The sequence below is a fragment of the Schistocerca americana genome, chromosome 4, assembly GCF_021461395.2.
Source record: "Schistocerca americana isolate TAMUIC-IGC-003095 chromosome 4, iqSchAmer2.1, whole genome shotgun sequence".
NCBI lineage: Eukaryota > Metazoa > Arthropoda > Insecta > Orthoptera > Acrididae > Schistocerca > Schistocerca americana.
Window position 1 is genome coordinate 434,702,166 of NC_060122.1, and position 14,241 is coordinate 434,716,406.

General features: G+C 38.6%; 1 protein-coding gene across 1 annotated transcript in view; it reads left to right on the plus strand.

Annotated features, from left to right (window-relative positions):
• LOC124614022 (serine/threonine-protein kinase Genghis Khan) overlaps window positions 1–14,241 on the plus strand; it is a 349,615-nt gene that overhangs the window by 245,565 nt on the left and 89,809 nt on the right. The window contains exon 19 of the mRNA XM_047142836.1: window positions 4,440–4,594. Coding sequence (XP_046998792.1) covers window positions 4,440–4,594 — 155 coding nt within the window. The remainder of the gene's footprint in view (window positions 1–4,439; window positions 4,595–14,241) is intronic.

A 14,241-nucleotide genomic window follows, 5' to 3' on the forward strand; every position in this document is an offset into this window, starting at 1 on the left:
ATGCTACCCTATCATGTGCAAGCTTCTTCATCTCCCAGTACTTACTGCAACCCACATCCTTCTGAATCTGCTTAGTGTATTCATCTCTGGGTCTCCCTCTATGATTTTTACCCTCCACGCTGCCCTCCAATGCGAAATGTGTGATCCCTTGATGCCTCAGAACATGGCCTACTAACCGGTCCCTTCTTTTTGTCAAGTTGTGCCACATACTCCTCTTCTCCCCAATTCTATTCAATACTTCATCATTAGTTATGTGATCTACCCATCTAATCTTCAGCATTCTTCTGGCTAAAATTAGAGACTGCGTATCCAAGGTCAGGTCAGTAACATCCAAAAGAGAAAAAAGGACCAGATACGCATCAAAGTAGTAAACCATTTCCATGCCTCAGTTGAGCAGTTTCGAGGAAAGGTGATAGAAGAGAGAATTCTGGGAATTTAAGTAATTGAATATAGTTTTTTCTGACATCTTGAGGCCTTTATAATTAGCCAAAGACAAGTCATGTAAGACTTACTACTTGAGAGGACTGACCACCACATGTGGTTCAGCATTTGCTTTACACGTTGCCCCTGCATTACTTTTCCTGTCACTACAATTGCCTAGAAAAGTAACTCAGTTAATTCTGGAATATTCATTATGTTGAATTTTTTCTAGTACATGTGCCAATAATGAATATGTCATTACAGTGCATTTATGTTAGAATTGAGGAAATTGTTGCATAAATCGTCCACCTCCTTCAGCTCCTTCATCAAAGCTGTTGTATATCAGTCGTGGACTTGTTTGGACGACCCTTGCACTTTACTGAGCAGTTATGGTGCCCTGCAGTTCTTAGAATTATTGCTAACCCAAAAGCAAAAAGAATGTTGAATGTTAATGCAATAATGGAAAGCCTTGAGTGTATTACAAAGCAAAGAATATAGACAATCATACACAATATAACTGAGGTACTGAAAAGTAGATATGCGTAAATAAAATTTGGAATTTATAGTGTTCCATTTCGATAATTTTACACCTCATACCTTAAAAACAAACACACACACACACACACACACACACACACACACACACACACAGACAGAGAGAGAGAGAGAGAGAGGGAGAGGTACTTTGCCCTAGTGCTGCAGGTGCAGATCACACAGGCTTTGTGCAGCCTGTTACTACCTTTCCTTTGTGAATGTCTTAAATTATCTCCCAAGAAATGAAACATTGTTCAGATTTTTTATGGTTTGGAGTTTTAGTAGTGAATGTTTGTGTGTCAGTCCACTGACAAACAAAATTTTATCACCCTTGCGTACGGTTGTAAACAGGTTAGTACAGTGTAACACCATTTTCATGCACCTCAGTATTTTATGTTCAAAATTGTACAGTGATAAAAAGATGCTTACATTTGTTTCTGGAGACCACTGTATGGACAAAATACACAGTCAACAATAGGTCTATTGTCTTTGTGTTGACTTCTATTAACAAAAGTAACATGTTTTGAATGACAGTGTATACACATTTCAGTGATGCCAGTATTCAAATTATTTACAACAATTGAGAGAGATTGTTGTAACTGTAAGAAAATTGTTTCTCTTGAAATCAACTATTTTAATGAACTTCATGCCTGGCAGAATTGTCTTGTGACAAATTACTGCTCGAAACAATTTTTGTCCAGCTTCCAAGTAGCTAGCTATATTGTTATTGTGAGATGGCGTGAGAGGACTCATGGCTTATTGAAAAATATTGTCTACAACATTTACTTCATAAATGTTCAGTTTAAGGATCACATCGGCTTAAAGTAGACAAAATGGTTAGGAGTTATTCATAATATTTCACAGTTATATTTAATGCAATAGTTTATTCTTTTTCCTCTCTTGGTCCTATAGACAAAATGCCCCTATTTATTGGTGTCACAAGCTGCCTGTGGGGCTTGCTTCTACTCCTTATGAAAATATATTTCTGAAAATGACTCCAGCTTATTGGAATAGAAAAGGTGTTGAGAGCATCACATCACCATTTGGTAATGTACTGGTTGCTGTTTCTTTGCTGCTGTTGCTGCTGCATTAGTTTTTGTTTGTGACACCCACCTCATATTTGGCTTTCTCTCCCACTTACAGGTTCCTAATAATTTTTAATTCCTTACTTTAAAATGTTTCATGTCTATAAGACAGTCAGTACATTGTGACAGAACCATATTCAGTGTGTTTCCTTGTATGATATACAACAAATGATCATTTAAATACTGTTATTTTTTTAAAGTAAGAAACTGCTATTGACATTATGCAAAAGTGAAGGCAATCACTTCAAGAATGCTTTTTATTTTCACATTATGTTTTACAAAATAAACAATTAGTTTTTGTGTGGGCAGGAAAGATTGTAATTTGTTTAAATGCATGCAGAGTGAAAAGTCGATGTCTGTTTCATATTTGATGAGTGGTTCCAGTGTTCCAAGTGTGTCAATGTTAACCAAATATGTTTCTCATTGTCTGTCAAATTAAATTAACTTGTACTTTCTTTGTAGAAATTTGACTGTCCACAAATAATACTGCAAAGAACTTACCATCACATAATGACATTCTTTGTGGCCTTCCTTTTTTTTTTTAGCACTGAATTAAAGTGGGATGCTAATAGCTTTTAACAGTCCTTTCTTGTTGCTGTAAAGCTTTTTTTTTTTTTTGATAGCATTTCAATTTTTTCTATTTTTTTATCCACAAAAATAATCCTACCCACTTGTAGGTCAAAATTTGAATAAATGTGTTTCTTTCAGATATTAGTAATATCAGAATTGCATTTATTATTCCTTGTTGTTTGTATCCAATATGTGCAGTTTAATGGCATTTCTGCTACAGTTATTATGTAAATAATGTTGTGCCTTCAGGAAGAATATTCTTAGCTATTTTCTATGTAGAACAGAGCAGCAAAAGATTAGAAGTGAAAAATATCATGCTCAGAAAGAGCAACTCTCAGTATGGTAAAATTTTACCAAGCCATGATAAACAGCAGTTCCTTTCTTTAGTCATCTGTAAAAATGGATAACATTTATAAAGAAGTGAGGATTGTAGCAAGTAGAACATTGGGAAACTGTCAAGGGTAAAACATTTAACATGAAAATATAAAAATGAAGCATCTACAGTGTAAGAGGGGAAAGGGGAGGGGGATTGGAAAAAAATAGAAGGCTGAAAGAAATAAAAAGAAACAGGGAAGTTGACAACAAAAATTATTGCATATCTACCCATTCACAAATTGTGAGGATTTTTCTCATACATTTTTTATATTGTGGCCTCTAAGGCCATAATTGGGAACAACTGAGATTTTAATTTATAGGGCAAGTTGGTCAGATTGTGGCTCTATAAGTGTATAGGTATAGCACTTACCGTGAAAATGACACTATGAAGAATAACAGTTCTAATTAATAGGTAAAAAATCTACTTACCAAGCAGCTGCAATGGAACACACACACAAAAGGATTTAACGTTTACAAGCTTTTGGAGCCAGTGGCTTCTTCTTCTGGCAGAAGAGTTGAAGGGGAAGGAAGAGGGGTGAAGGATAAGGACTGAAGAGGTTTAGGGAAAGGGGTACAGTTCAGAAAAGTCACCGAGAACCGCGGGTCAGGGGAGACTTACTGGACGGGGTGAGAAGGAAAGTCTTCCAGATCCAGGGTTCTGGATGATTTTTCTGAACTGTACCCCTTTCCCTAAACCTCCTCAGTCCTTTTTTTTCCTTCGCCCCTCTTCCTTCCCCTTCAACTCTTCTGCCAGAAGAAGGAGCCACTGGCTCTGAAAGCTTGTAAACGTTAAATACTTTTGTGTGTGTTTCCCTGCCATTGCTTGGTGAGTAGATTTTTTATCCGTCCATTTAAATTATGTTATCAATAACTGATTATTCTAGTTCTAATTAATAGTGTGAAAAATTTTGTAAGTATCATTCTGAGCTTTAAATGCAACCATTACTAAGTAGGCTATAAAAATGTCTGACAGATGAAAATGTTGTGGCGTGTTCTGTGTTGGTTTTAATCTTGTAGGTTTGTGGCTCAGTCCTTTTTGTTGTTGTGCTGTGTTACTGTTTTGCAATAGATTGTTTTTGTTTTTTATGTAAGAAAATCAAAATTATCAATGTTATAATTATTATTATGTTTTGTGCAGTTCACATCCACACTATAATCTATTTCAAAACTACCAAAATGGATCAGACTTATGTGTGTGCAGGTTACGCTATTTAAGCTTTAGTGCTGACATAACAATAGTGCAGTCAGAAAGGCTTGGCATTGCATTTTTGTTTTCTTCCTTCTTTATTATATTGTTTTTTTTTTTTTTTTTTAACTTAACAATATGACTTCTGGCCTTGCATTTACAACTTTTGTATGAAATAATTTATAACATCCATTACATAATTTAGTGATTATATTATACCAACACTTGAGATATTACATTTCAGGACTGACTTTGCTACTTTGTTACAGTTTTGGATCGTCCTTCATCTCAGGTATCATACTTAGATCGTTTCCTAAAAGAAACACACCATGGGGGCTCAGTAGAGAGTGAAGAGGGGGATGTGGAAGACAACAGAGCCCCGTCAGTAACTAGTAGTAAATCCAACTTATCAGAACTCAGTATAGTAAGTAGTGTCAATACTCAACTTTATGAAATTTAATGAACTACATTTTACACCTCGTAACTCTCTATGTTCACTTCAGTTGTATTCTGTCCTGCATCATACTGAATTTTCATGTTAATTGAATTTCTTAATATCATTTATTTTTCTTGACACCCAGAGTTCAGGAGGTGTGTGTGTATGTGTGTTTTTTATTTTTAAATATGACTTTCGTATTTTACAGTGAGCACATACAGGTGACATCACAAATAATAATAAACAAAGCCAATGATTTCACTGACTTTCAGAACCCCCCCCCCCCCCCCCCCCCCCCTACTCCACCAGGCCCATGATCCTTAGATATAGCATTCAGTATTTTTCTTTGTGTGACTTATGTAGCCTACTGTTTATAGTGACATTCATTTAAATGGAAAGAGAAAAGATTATTTTTGTGTAATATTGAACATATGTATCCTAAGGCAGTGGAGAGATCAATCGTTGGACTGTAAACAGCGAGGTGCTACCCCTGTGCCATGTTCTTCGTTTGCTACCCCTGTGCCTTGTGATTCATTAGATACATATCAAATGACAGCAACATCTGTGACTTGATTTTTTATTGCAGTGAAGAGTTGGCTGGTTCATAAAAAATTGCATGGAATTATGTATTGATCACAAATTAACCCCCCTCCCCAATATGGATCAGGTAATTCCTTCCATGGATTCACCTGACCTATACTTAGGCCATTCCTTGCATGGGTACACATACTCCATATTCTGCAACACATTTGCTGTAAGTGGTACAATGCATCACAAACACTCACCAATATGCAAAGCATCCGAGCGATTAGATTAGATTCAGTTTTTGTTCCATAGACCCAAAAAAGAGATGATCTCATGGGTGTGGGACATGTTTTCCATATTCGTTGAAGACATTGCTCCTTTGCTTTCAACTCTTTTTGGTCACTATATGCTTGTGTTCCCACACTCCTTTAAATTTACATGCCTTACTATACTACTTTTTTGTTTGGTATCTCAGTGCTACTATTACACATACTTGTTACTTTTATTACTGTAATTCAGACCATTGATCATTTTAGTAGTAGAGTGTGCTAACGTCTGTAAAATCTACAGTCCTATTTGCTAGCATAAAATATTGTGTGCTCATGCTAGATAGTTCAAACTCCCCTAGCACGAACATATTATCTGTTTTCAAAACTCTTTAGGAGCATACGAATATGAAGTTATTGCTTGTCTTAAGCTCTCATCTCTTCACATTGTGTAAGTACTTCCAACAAGAGTTCCTCTGGGAACAACTATACATTCTACTTTCCTCCTTATCACGCTAATTACATAACACATCTATTTGAGTAAATTGTAGTAAAATGATCAATATTTCACTTTTCAGTTATTGACCTTGTATCTTGCTAACTATTGGTTTTTCTTTCTTGTGTAACTACACCGTATATTCATAAGTGTGCTCTTGTCAGAGGTAACAATACTCTTTGCCTGATTTCACTCCTTCAGTGACTAAACAATTGAAGTGCTAAGTTATTTCTTCTCGCTTACATGTTAGCACTTCACAACCCTGTTTAGTGAGTGCTTTCCCTTCTTCTATTTGATGTTGCTAACATGTCCAGAAAATTGTCCTTGCAGTAATACATGTACTGACTGTATTACTTTGTTTTACATGTGTTACCATTTCTTATGTGCATTATCTCTTAGCTTTCATGTGAAAAGATTGTAATTACTACAAAGTGGCATGGATAAAAGAAGGGTTTCTGCCATAGAAACACATGAACTTGAAAAGAGGGAAGATAGGACTGGTACTCCAGTGAAGAAGAAAGAAATTAAAAGTAGGGATAAGTGTGTTAGGATCGAAGAAGTAAAGAACACAGATCCCAAAGACAGAGTCTCATCCCACTCTCCCTTCCCGACCCTCCCCTTGTTCCCTCCCCTCCCTGGGACTCCATCGCTGTCAGGTTCATTAAGAATGCTGGAGGATGAAGAATGTTAACATATATTACAGACCAGACTTGTCTGCTTTTATTTGTACAGGGTCTGAGAACTGATTTGAACAATGAGTAGCCAGTAGTCGTTGAGTAACAAGAACAACACCACTTGGTGGTGGTGGTGGTGGTGGTGTGTGTGTGTGTGTGTGTGTGTGTGTGTGTGCGCGCGCGCGCTTAGCCATCAGTCTTTACGTCTTTGGCACTTAGTCATAGTATTTTCACTTTTTGCGTAAGTGTGTATGTACATGGTGACTTAAAGTATTTCATCTCTGTCATAAGTACCTTTGTACCTGGTGACTTATTGTACGTAACTCATCTCCTATAGAAGGTATAAGAGGAAAGAGGAATGAAAAGGTAGAAAATTGTATGTACCATACACTCGATGGCATATTTTCAACACACAAATAAAGTTTGTACATATAAATTGCTGTATTTTATTGCTGTTGTGCAAGCATAAGCATCACTGTTTAGTTGTTACAAAAGACTAAGGACTTGCTTTGTCCTAACTGTGCCATGTTGCTTCATTTCAAAGTAGAGTAAATGGGCTCTACAGTTGAAAGACAACAGATTAGCAAAAAAGGAGAAGTAGTTTCAAGGAAAACTAAACAAGAAATACTGAAACAATTAGTTCATTAAACCCGACAGGCATTAACTAGGGTAGTTGATAAAATATCAATATTTTTTTCACCAATATATCAGTATCAAAGTGGCAATATTGAGCACCAGTATTTTTATTATATGCTATATTTTTGTCACAATTTTTGATAAATATTTGAAGTTGCTCTTTCGAAATTGTAGAAAACATAATTTTACTTTAACTGTGTGAAGGAGTCTTACTACTTTTTGAGCTTTCATCACATCCAGTCTTTCTCTTTGACTGTGTGAAGCAAATATAGATGGCACGAAGAAGAAGTCAGTTTGCACGGGGGGAGGGGGGGGGGGGGGGGTTGGCAGTGTGGATGGAATAACAAGATATCCAATGAGAGGAAATAGCACAACAGTTGCGTTAAAAAACAATTTTTCATGCAATTAGTGCACTATTTCTTCACATCAGCATTCTTCAAAAACAGTTGCTGAAACGGATGAACATAAATCTAAATGACAAGATTTTCTTTGCGGTGGGTGGAGGCATGTGTGCTACCAGCAGAAACTGCTACAATACTTCCTGGCAGATTAAAACTGTGTGCTGGACTCAGACTCAAACTCATCCAAGCATGTCTCATGACCCTTCCTGACAGCTTTAAATCAGCCAGTACCTTGTCTCCTACCTTCCAAACTTCACAGAAGCTCTCCTGCAGGCCTTACAGAACTAACACTCCAGGAGTGCAAAAGGCAAAGGTCCCGAGTGCCAGTCTTGGTCCGGCACACAGTTTTAAATATGCCGGGAAGTTTCATATCAGTACACACTCTGCTGCATAATGAAAATTTCGTTCCAAAAACTGCAACTTTTAATATCACCACATAATTTTGACACTACAGTTGCTGGGTTGCTGGTGTTCACAGAAATGAAAAAACAGGGAAGTCAACCTGAAGTGTTCCAGACAGATCTGATATGTGACGAAACCGAATGATGGGCCCATCAGTCACCTTTTATTGTGCCACTTGTCTGCAATTAACATTGTTAGCAAATTGATTATCGCCAAATGTGAACATGCATCATTTTCCGTTCAGTTTTTGCTCCAAGGTGGATAAGCAGAAACTGTTGATATATAGAATATATAATTATGAATCAATACTAAAATTTACAGGTCTAAAACTGGCAGTGTATTTACAATGTGCAGCCGATATTTTCTTTGGCTGGTATGTCGACATTTTTTCCGTCTGTATATCAATAATTTTTTTTTTATATATCGAGGGCTGATAATGATTTTTTTCTTAAATATTGTTTTTTTGGGTTCCTGACATTTTTAAAACTATCGACAGTCCTGATGTTAACCCAGAGTACCGACTTAGAGTGCAGGTTGTCCTGTGGACTTTCTTTTCTTTACTATATTGATATTGTATAAACCTTTTCCTTCCCCATTTTAATGTCTACTAAAAATAATGCCTTTGAATGTTAAATACCCACTATTTTAAGTGGTTCACCATGTCATCATCATTATGATCATCTTGGACAGTTTCCAGCCTCTGGAAACTGTCCAAGATGATGATGATGATGTCTTGAAAAAAAATTGCTAAGTCTGTTTCTTTATATTTGAACTGCAGTGATAATACTTAATCAATACTAGCTTATCAACATGGAACATGGGCATATTTGCACTCTGATTGTATTAGGTTGGCCTGTAAGTTCTGGTGTTTTTTTTAAGGGGCAGGTTTCCACAAAAATAAACAAGAAATGAACAACTCAATGAATAATGTATTCTCTGGTGTTCTTTACAACTTGGCCCTAACATTCAACAAGCTGTTTGATGCCTCAATAGTAGAAATCACCTGGGTTCCACTTGAAGAAACCTTCCTGTCAAACCTTGGAATTCCGTGTTGTTACAGAGTGAAATGCCATGCAGTTCATTTGACAGGCACTGAACAAATGGAAATCGGAAAGCGCCAAGTCAGGAGAATCCAAATGATGTGGCAGCACTTCTGAGCCAAGTGTTTGAATGGCTTCCATAGCAGTGTGAGGGTTATGTTACAGAGGAATGCCATGTTGCCTATCAGGATTTTGTTGCTGGATAATGTTGTCAAGTCATTGCATTTGTTGGACATAAAGTTGTGCATTCAGTGTTTGGTTCTGATCAACCAATTCATGAAAGATCATGCATGTCTTTGAGGTCTAATTGCTGTCGTTGAATCTCTTAAACCAACCAAAGGGGCATCTCTCCTTCACCATATACTTTTCAAACTTCTCGAACAGCTTCTGTGACTAAAAAGCAGTAGGTTCGAAAATGCTCTTTTGTGTCAACTTTACATTCCATTTCAATTACCTGAAAACAACAGAATGTATACCAGCATAAAAAGACTAAAAGCACAATTCTGTAGAAAACATACTTTTCTATTGAATAACATAAAACACATAGCCAAAACGTTTTATTTTTCACACAAAATTTTCACTTAAAACAAAAGTGAATCAAAAATAAATAAAACGGTACTCATGGTACAATCAAATATCTCTTCCCTCTGATTTTCATTTGCTTGTGTATACTTTTACCCACTATTTTCTGTAGTTCCTCTACTTGTAGGTGGCCATTTAAATCATTTTAGTAGGGATTCCCCAATAAAATTTTTATTCATAACTTCAACTGGAGGTAGTACTGTACACATACGCAGTAGTTTGTTTATGATCACTTGAAACACTGTAATCAACTGAGCCCATATGGTACATTCCTCAGAGCAATATGTTCTACACAAACAACCAATTTCCTTCATTACTGACTCACAAGCATTCAATTCCCATTTCCATGCAAGAAATTCCTGGAAACTATTATTTGTGAACTGTGACCCATTAGCCGTTAATAACTGCTGGTGTTACCATATATCTATGAAGTATACCCTTAAATAGTTTATTACAGAACCCTTATTTGCTTGTTTAATTGGATAAAGTTTGACATTTAGGCATCTGGCCGTAACAATCTGCTGCAGTTAGATCATATAGAGCTGTTGATATTATTTATCAGTTTATATGGCACATTAATGTTATCCTCTTTAATCCCTTGACATTCTTCATGGGTTCTCAATATCTTTCTCACTTTACTACTTAGATTCTTAAAATAAGAGAATTTATTCATAATATGATTAGGAGGATAGATTGCTATTCACCATATGATGGTGGAGATGTTGAGTCAAAACGGGCACAATAAAAAAAATGCTAAATAAGTGAGCTTTTGGCCAAAAGGCCTTCTCCTAAAGCAGACAACCCAATCATAACTCAAAAATACATGACCACTGTCTCAGGCCACCAAGGCTGGACTGCAAGCAACTGTGTGTGATGGAAGAAGCAGTCTGGGTAGTGGGGTATGAAGGAGGCTGGGACAGAGAGACAAATGAATATCTGGGTAGGGGTGGGGGACTGCAAAGTACTGCTTGTGGGTGCATATAGGTACGAGGTAGGGAGAGGCTAGGGCAGCTAGACACAGTGAGGAGGTTACACAGGGGGCAGAAAAGGAGGAAGTAAAGGAGGGGAACGAGACTAGTGGATGTGTTGGTGGAACAGAAGGCTGTATAGTGCTCGAGTGAGAGCAGGGAAGGGGATAGGTAGGTGAAGGAAGTGACTAAGGAAGGTTGAGGCCAGGAGTGTTATGGGAACATAGGAGATATAGCAGGGAGATTTCCCACTTGCACAGTTCAGAAAAGCTGGTGTTGCTGGGAGAGATCCAGATGGTGCAGACTGTGAAGCAGTTATTTAAGTGAAGAATGTTGTGTTGGGCAGTGTGCTCAGCAACTGGGTGATCCAATTGTGTATTGATTACAGTTTGTTGGTGGTCGTTCATGCAGACAGACAGCTTGTGGGTTGTCATGCCCACGTAGAATGCAGCACAGTGGTTCAATCTGTGCTTGTAGATGTCATAACTGCTTTCACAGGTGGCCATGCCTTTGATCATAAGGGACTGATGCTTGCGACCTCACTAGAGTAAGTGGCAGTGAGAGGTTGTATGGGACAGATTTTGCATCTAAGTCTACTGCAGGGATATGAGGCATGGGGGCAAGAGCTTGGGAACATGGGTGGCATAGGGATGGATGAAGATATTCTGTAGATTTGTTGGGCAGCAGAATATCACTTTGTGGGAGATAGTGGGTAAAATATTCCTCATTTCAGGGCATGATGAGAGTTAGTCAAAACTCTGGTGGAGAATGTGATTCAGTTGCTCCAGTTCTGGGTGGTAATGATTCACAAGGGAATAGTCTTTTGTGGCCAGATGGTGGGGCTTGAGGTCATGGGGCTCTGAAGAGGTAAGGTATGGGAGATCTGTTTCTGTAAAAGGCTGAGAGCATAATTTCGGTCTGTGAAGTGCTCAGTGAGACCCTTGGTATATTTGCACAGGGGCTGCTCGTCACTACAGATGTGATGGCCATGTGTGGCAAGGCTGTATTGAAGAGAGTTTGTGGCATGGAATAGTTAGCAGCTGATGAAGTCGAGGTATTGATTGTGATTGATAGGTTTGATATGGAAGGAGGTTGTGATGTAGTCATCTTTGAGGCTACAGGGAGTTGTTTGTAGGTGATGCCTTCAAATGTGAAGTAATGTAGTGGGTGAAAATATAGTTGATCGTAGTGACAAGGGAGGAGGTTGTAGGTTTTGAATCTGTTGGACGTTGAAAAAGGTGAAGTTCAGTAGTGGTGAGGCCATGGGTATTAGGGTTGTTAATGTAAAGGTAGTGGAATCAGTAGTGACAAGCAGTGGAACAGTAAAGGGCACCCGCATGGCATGGGGCCAACCTTTTCATGGGCCATTTATAGGAATCCTTCTTAACTACCCACAAATCATACTTCTCATCTGGTTCAGATTCCATAACGACATCTTCATGATCTGGATCAAGGCCAAGGACACACTATCCACATTCCTCTAGAACCTCAACACCTTCTCCCCCATTTGTTACACCTGATCCTCCTCAACCCAACAAGCCACCTTCCTTGAAGTTGACCTCTGGCTCAAAGACAGCTACATCAATACCTTTTGTGCATATCAAACCTACCAACCACCAGCAAAACCACTTCAACAGCTGCTCTGTATTCCATACCAAGAAGTCCCTTCCAAACAACATAGCCCTCAGTGACCATCACATTAATAGTGATGAGCAGCTCTTCTCAAAATATAGCAGTCTCACTGAGGCATTCACAGACCAAAATTACCATCCTAAACTTGTACAGAAACAGATTCCCATGCCTTATCTCTCCAGTCACCCACTGCCACCCAAAGTTCCACTGTCCAGCCACAAAGGAGCATTCCCCTCATGACTCAGTACCATCCAGGACTGGAGCAACTCAATCACATTCTCCATCAGGGTTTTGACTTCCTCTCATCGTGTCTTGAAATGAGGACTATTTTGCCCACTATACTTCTCATCCCTCCCACAGTGGTATTCCTCACCCCACCAAACCAGCACAATATCCTCATCCACCCCTACTTCACCCCTGCTCCCAAGCCCTTCCTCGTGTCTCACATTCCTGTAATAGACTTAGACGCAAGACCTGTCCTATACATCCTCCCACTACCACCTCCCCCAGTTCAGTCACAAGCATCACCTTTACCATCAAAGGCAAAGCTGCTTGTGAAAGCAGTCATGTGGTGTACAAGCCAAGATGCAACCACTACACTGCATTCTACAAGGGCATGACAGCCAACAAGCTTTCTGTCCACATGAATGACCACCAACAAACTGTGGCCAAGAGGTAACTGGACCACATGGTTGCTGAGAATGCTGCCCAACACAATATTCTGCACTTAAATGACTGCTTCATAGCCTACACCATTTGCATTCTTCCTGCCAACACTAGCTTTCCTGAATTGCACATGTGGGAAACCTCCGTGCAATATATCCTACATTACTGCAACTCCCCTGGCCTCAGCCTTCATTGGTCGCTGTGCTTCACCTACCTGTCCCCTGTCCCCTTCCCTGCTCTCACTCCATCACTACACAACCTTGTGATCAACCAACACGTCAACTGTTCTCTTTCCTCTCCTCTACTTCTCTCATTTTCCACCTCATCCCCTGTTCCCCATATAACATCCCGACTGCCCTACGCTATCCCCACCAGATCTCTGCATTGGAATGCATAACTTCAAAGGGTATCTATTTTCTCTTCACCTTCATAAGCACCTTCCCCTCACATGTTAGTGACCAATCAGTACCTAGCAGTGTTCACATACATATATGTGATGCCACTAATAAAGTTACCATGCACTAAAAGTTATTTGTTTGTAGGGGTAACCCTGTTTTTTCTTTAAGAACTTTCCTTTGTTCCTGGTTATTCCAACAATACAGACTCTGAACATCTTTAAAATGGGTCAAGGATTCTTGTTTCTAATTGTCTCTAAGAAATCCTGGGATACCAAAGATATCTCACTCGCAGAGTTGATGTAAATGTGTACCTTCTTTCCCCAGACATTTCCTTTAACCATAGGTTATGTCTGTTCTTTCTCTATTACTTCATCTTCTTCCAGTAGCCATTCCCTCATAGGTACAGCCTGTGTGAAAGCAATCAGTTTCTCTGTATATGGGCCAATGATTGCGTCATTACATCCTGGATTCTGGCCCCTGTTCCAGATTGTGCCCTGTTACCTGTTATCATTATGGGATAATTAATCTTTACTATGCCTTGGCTAGGAAGAGACATCCTATTATTTACAGTAGAATTGACAATGTTTGTGGTACTGTGAACAAATGCTTGGGATTGCATATTCTTTAGCACAACATCTTCTTAATTCCCTCTATCCCTGTTTATGCTGTTAACATGACAGAAGTTGCTTTCATTTCTTCTTTTCAAGTTTGTTTGGTTACCAGTTCTTCTCATTAGTGCCACTTTGTGATTTTCTCTTTGTATACAATCAACTCTTTCTTTATGTATGCAGTGTGTCCAGGTCCTGGACAAAAGGCAACAAATGGTTAATATTTGTCCATCCTTGGTACCAGATCTTATTCCTGACATAATATGGAAGGTTATGGACTAGTACTTGTACAAGATGGGTCTCTTTTATGAGACTAAATATTTTGATCTAGTGAGATGCCA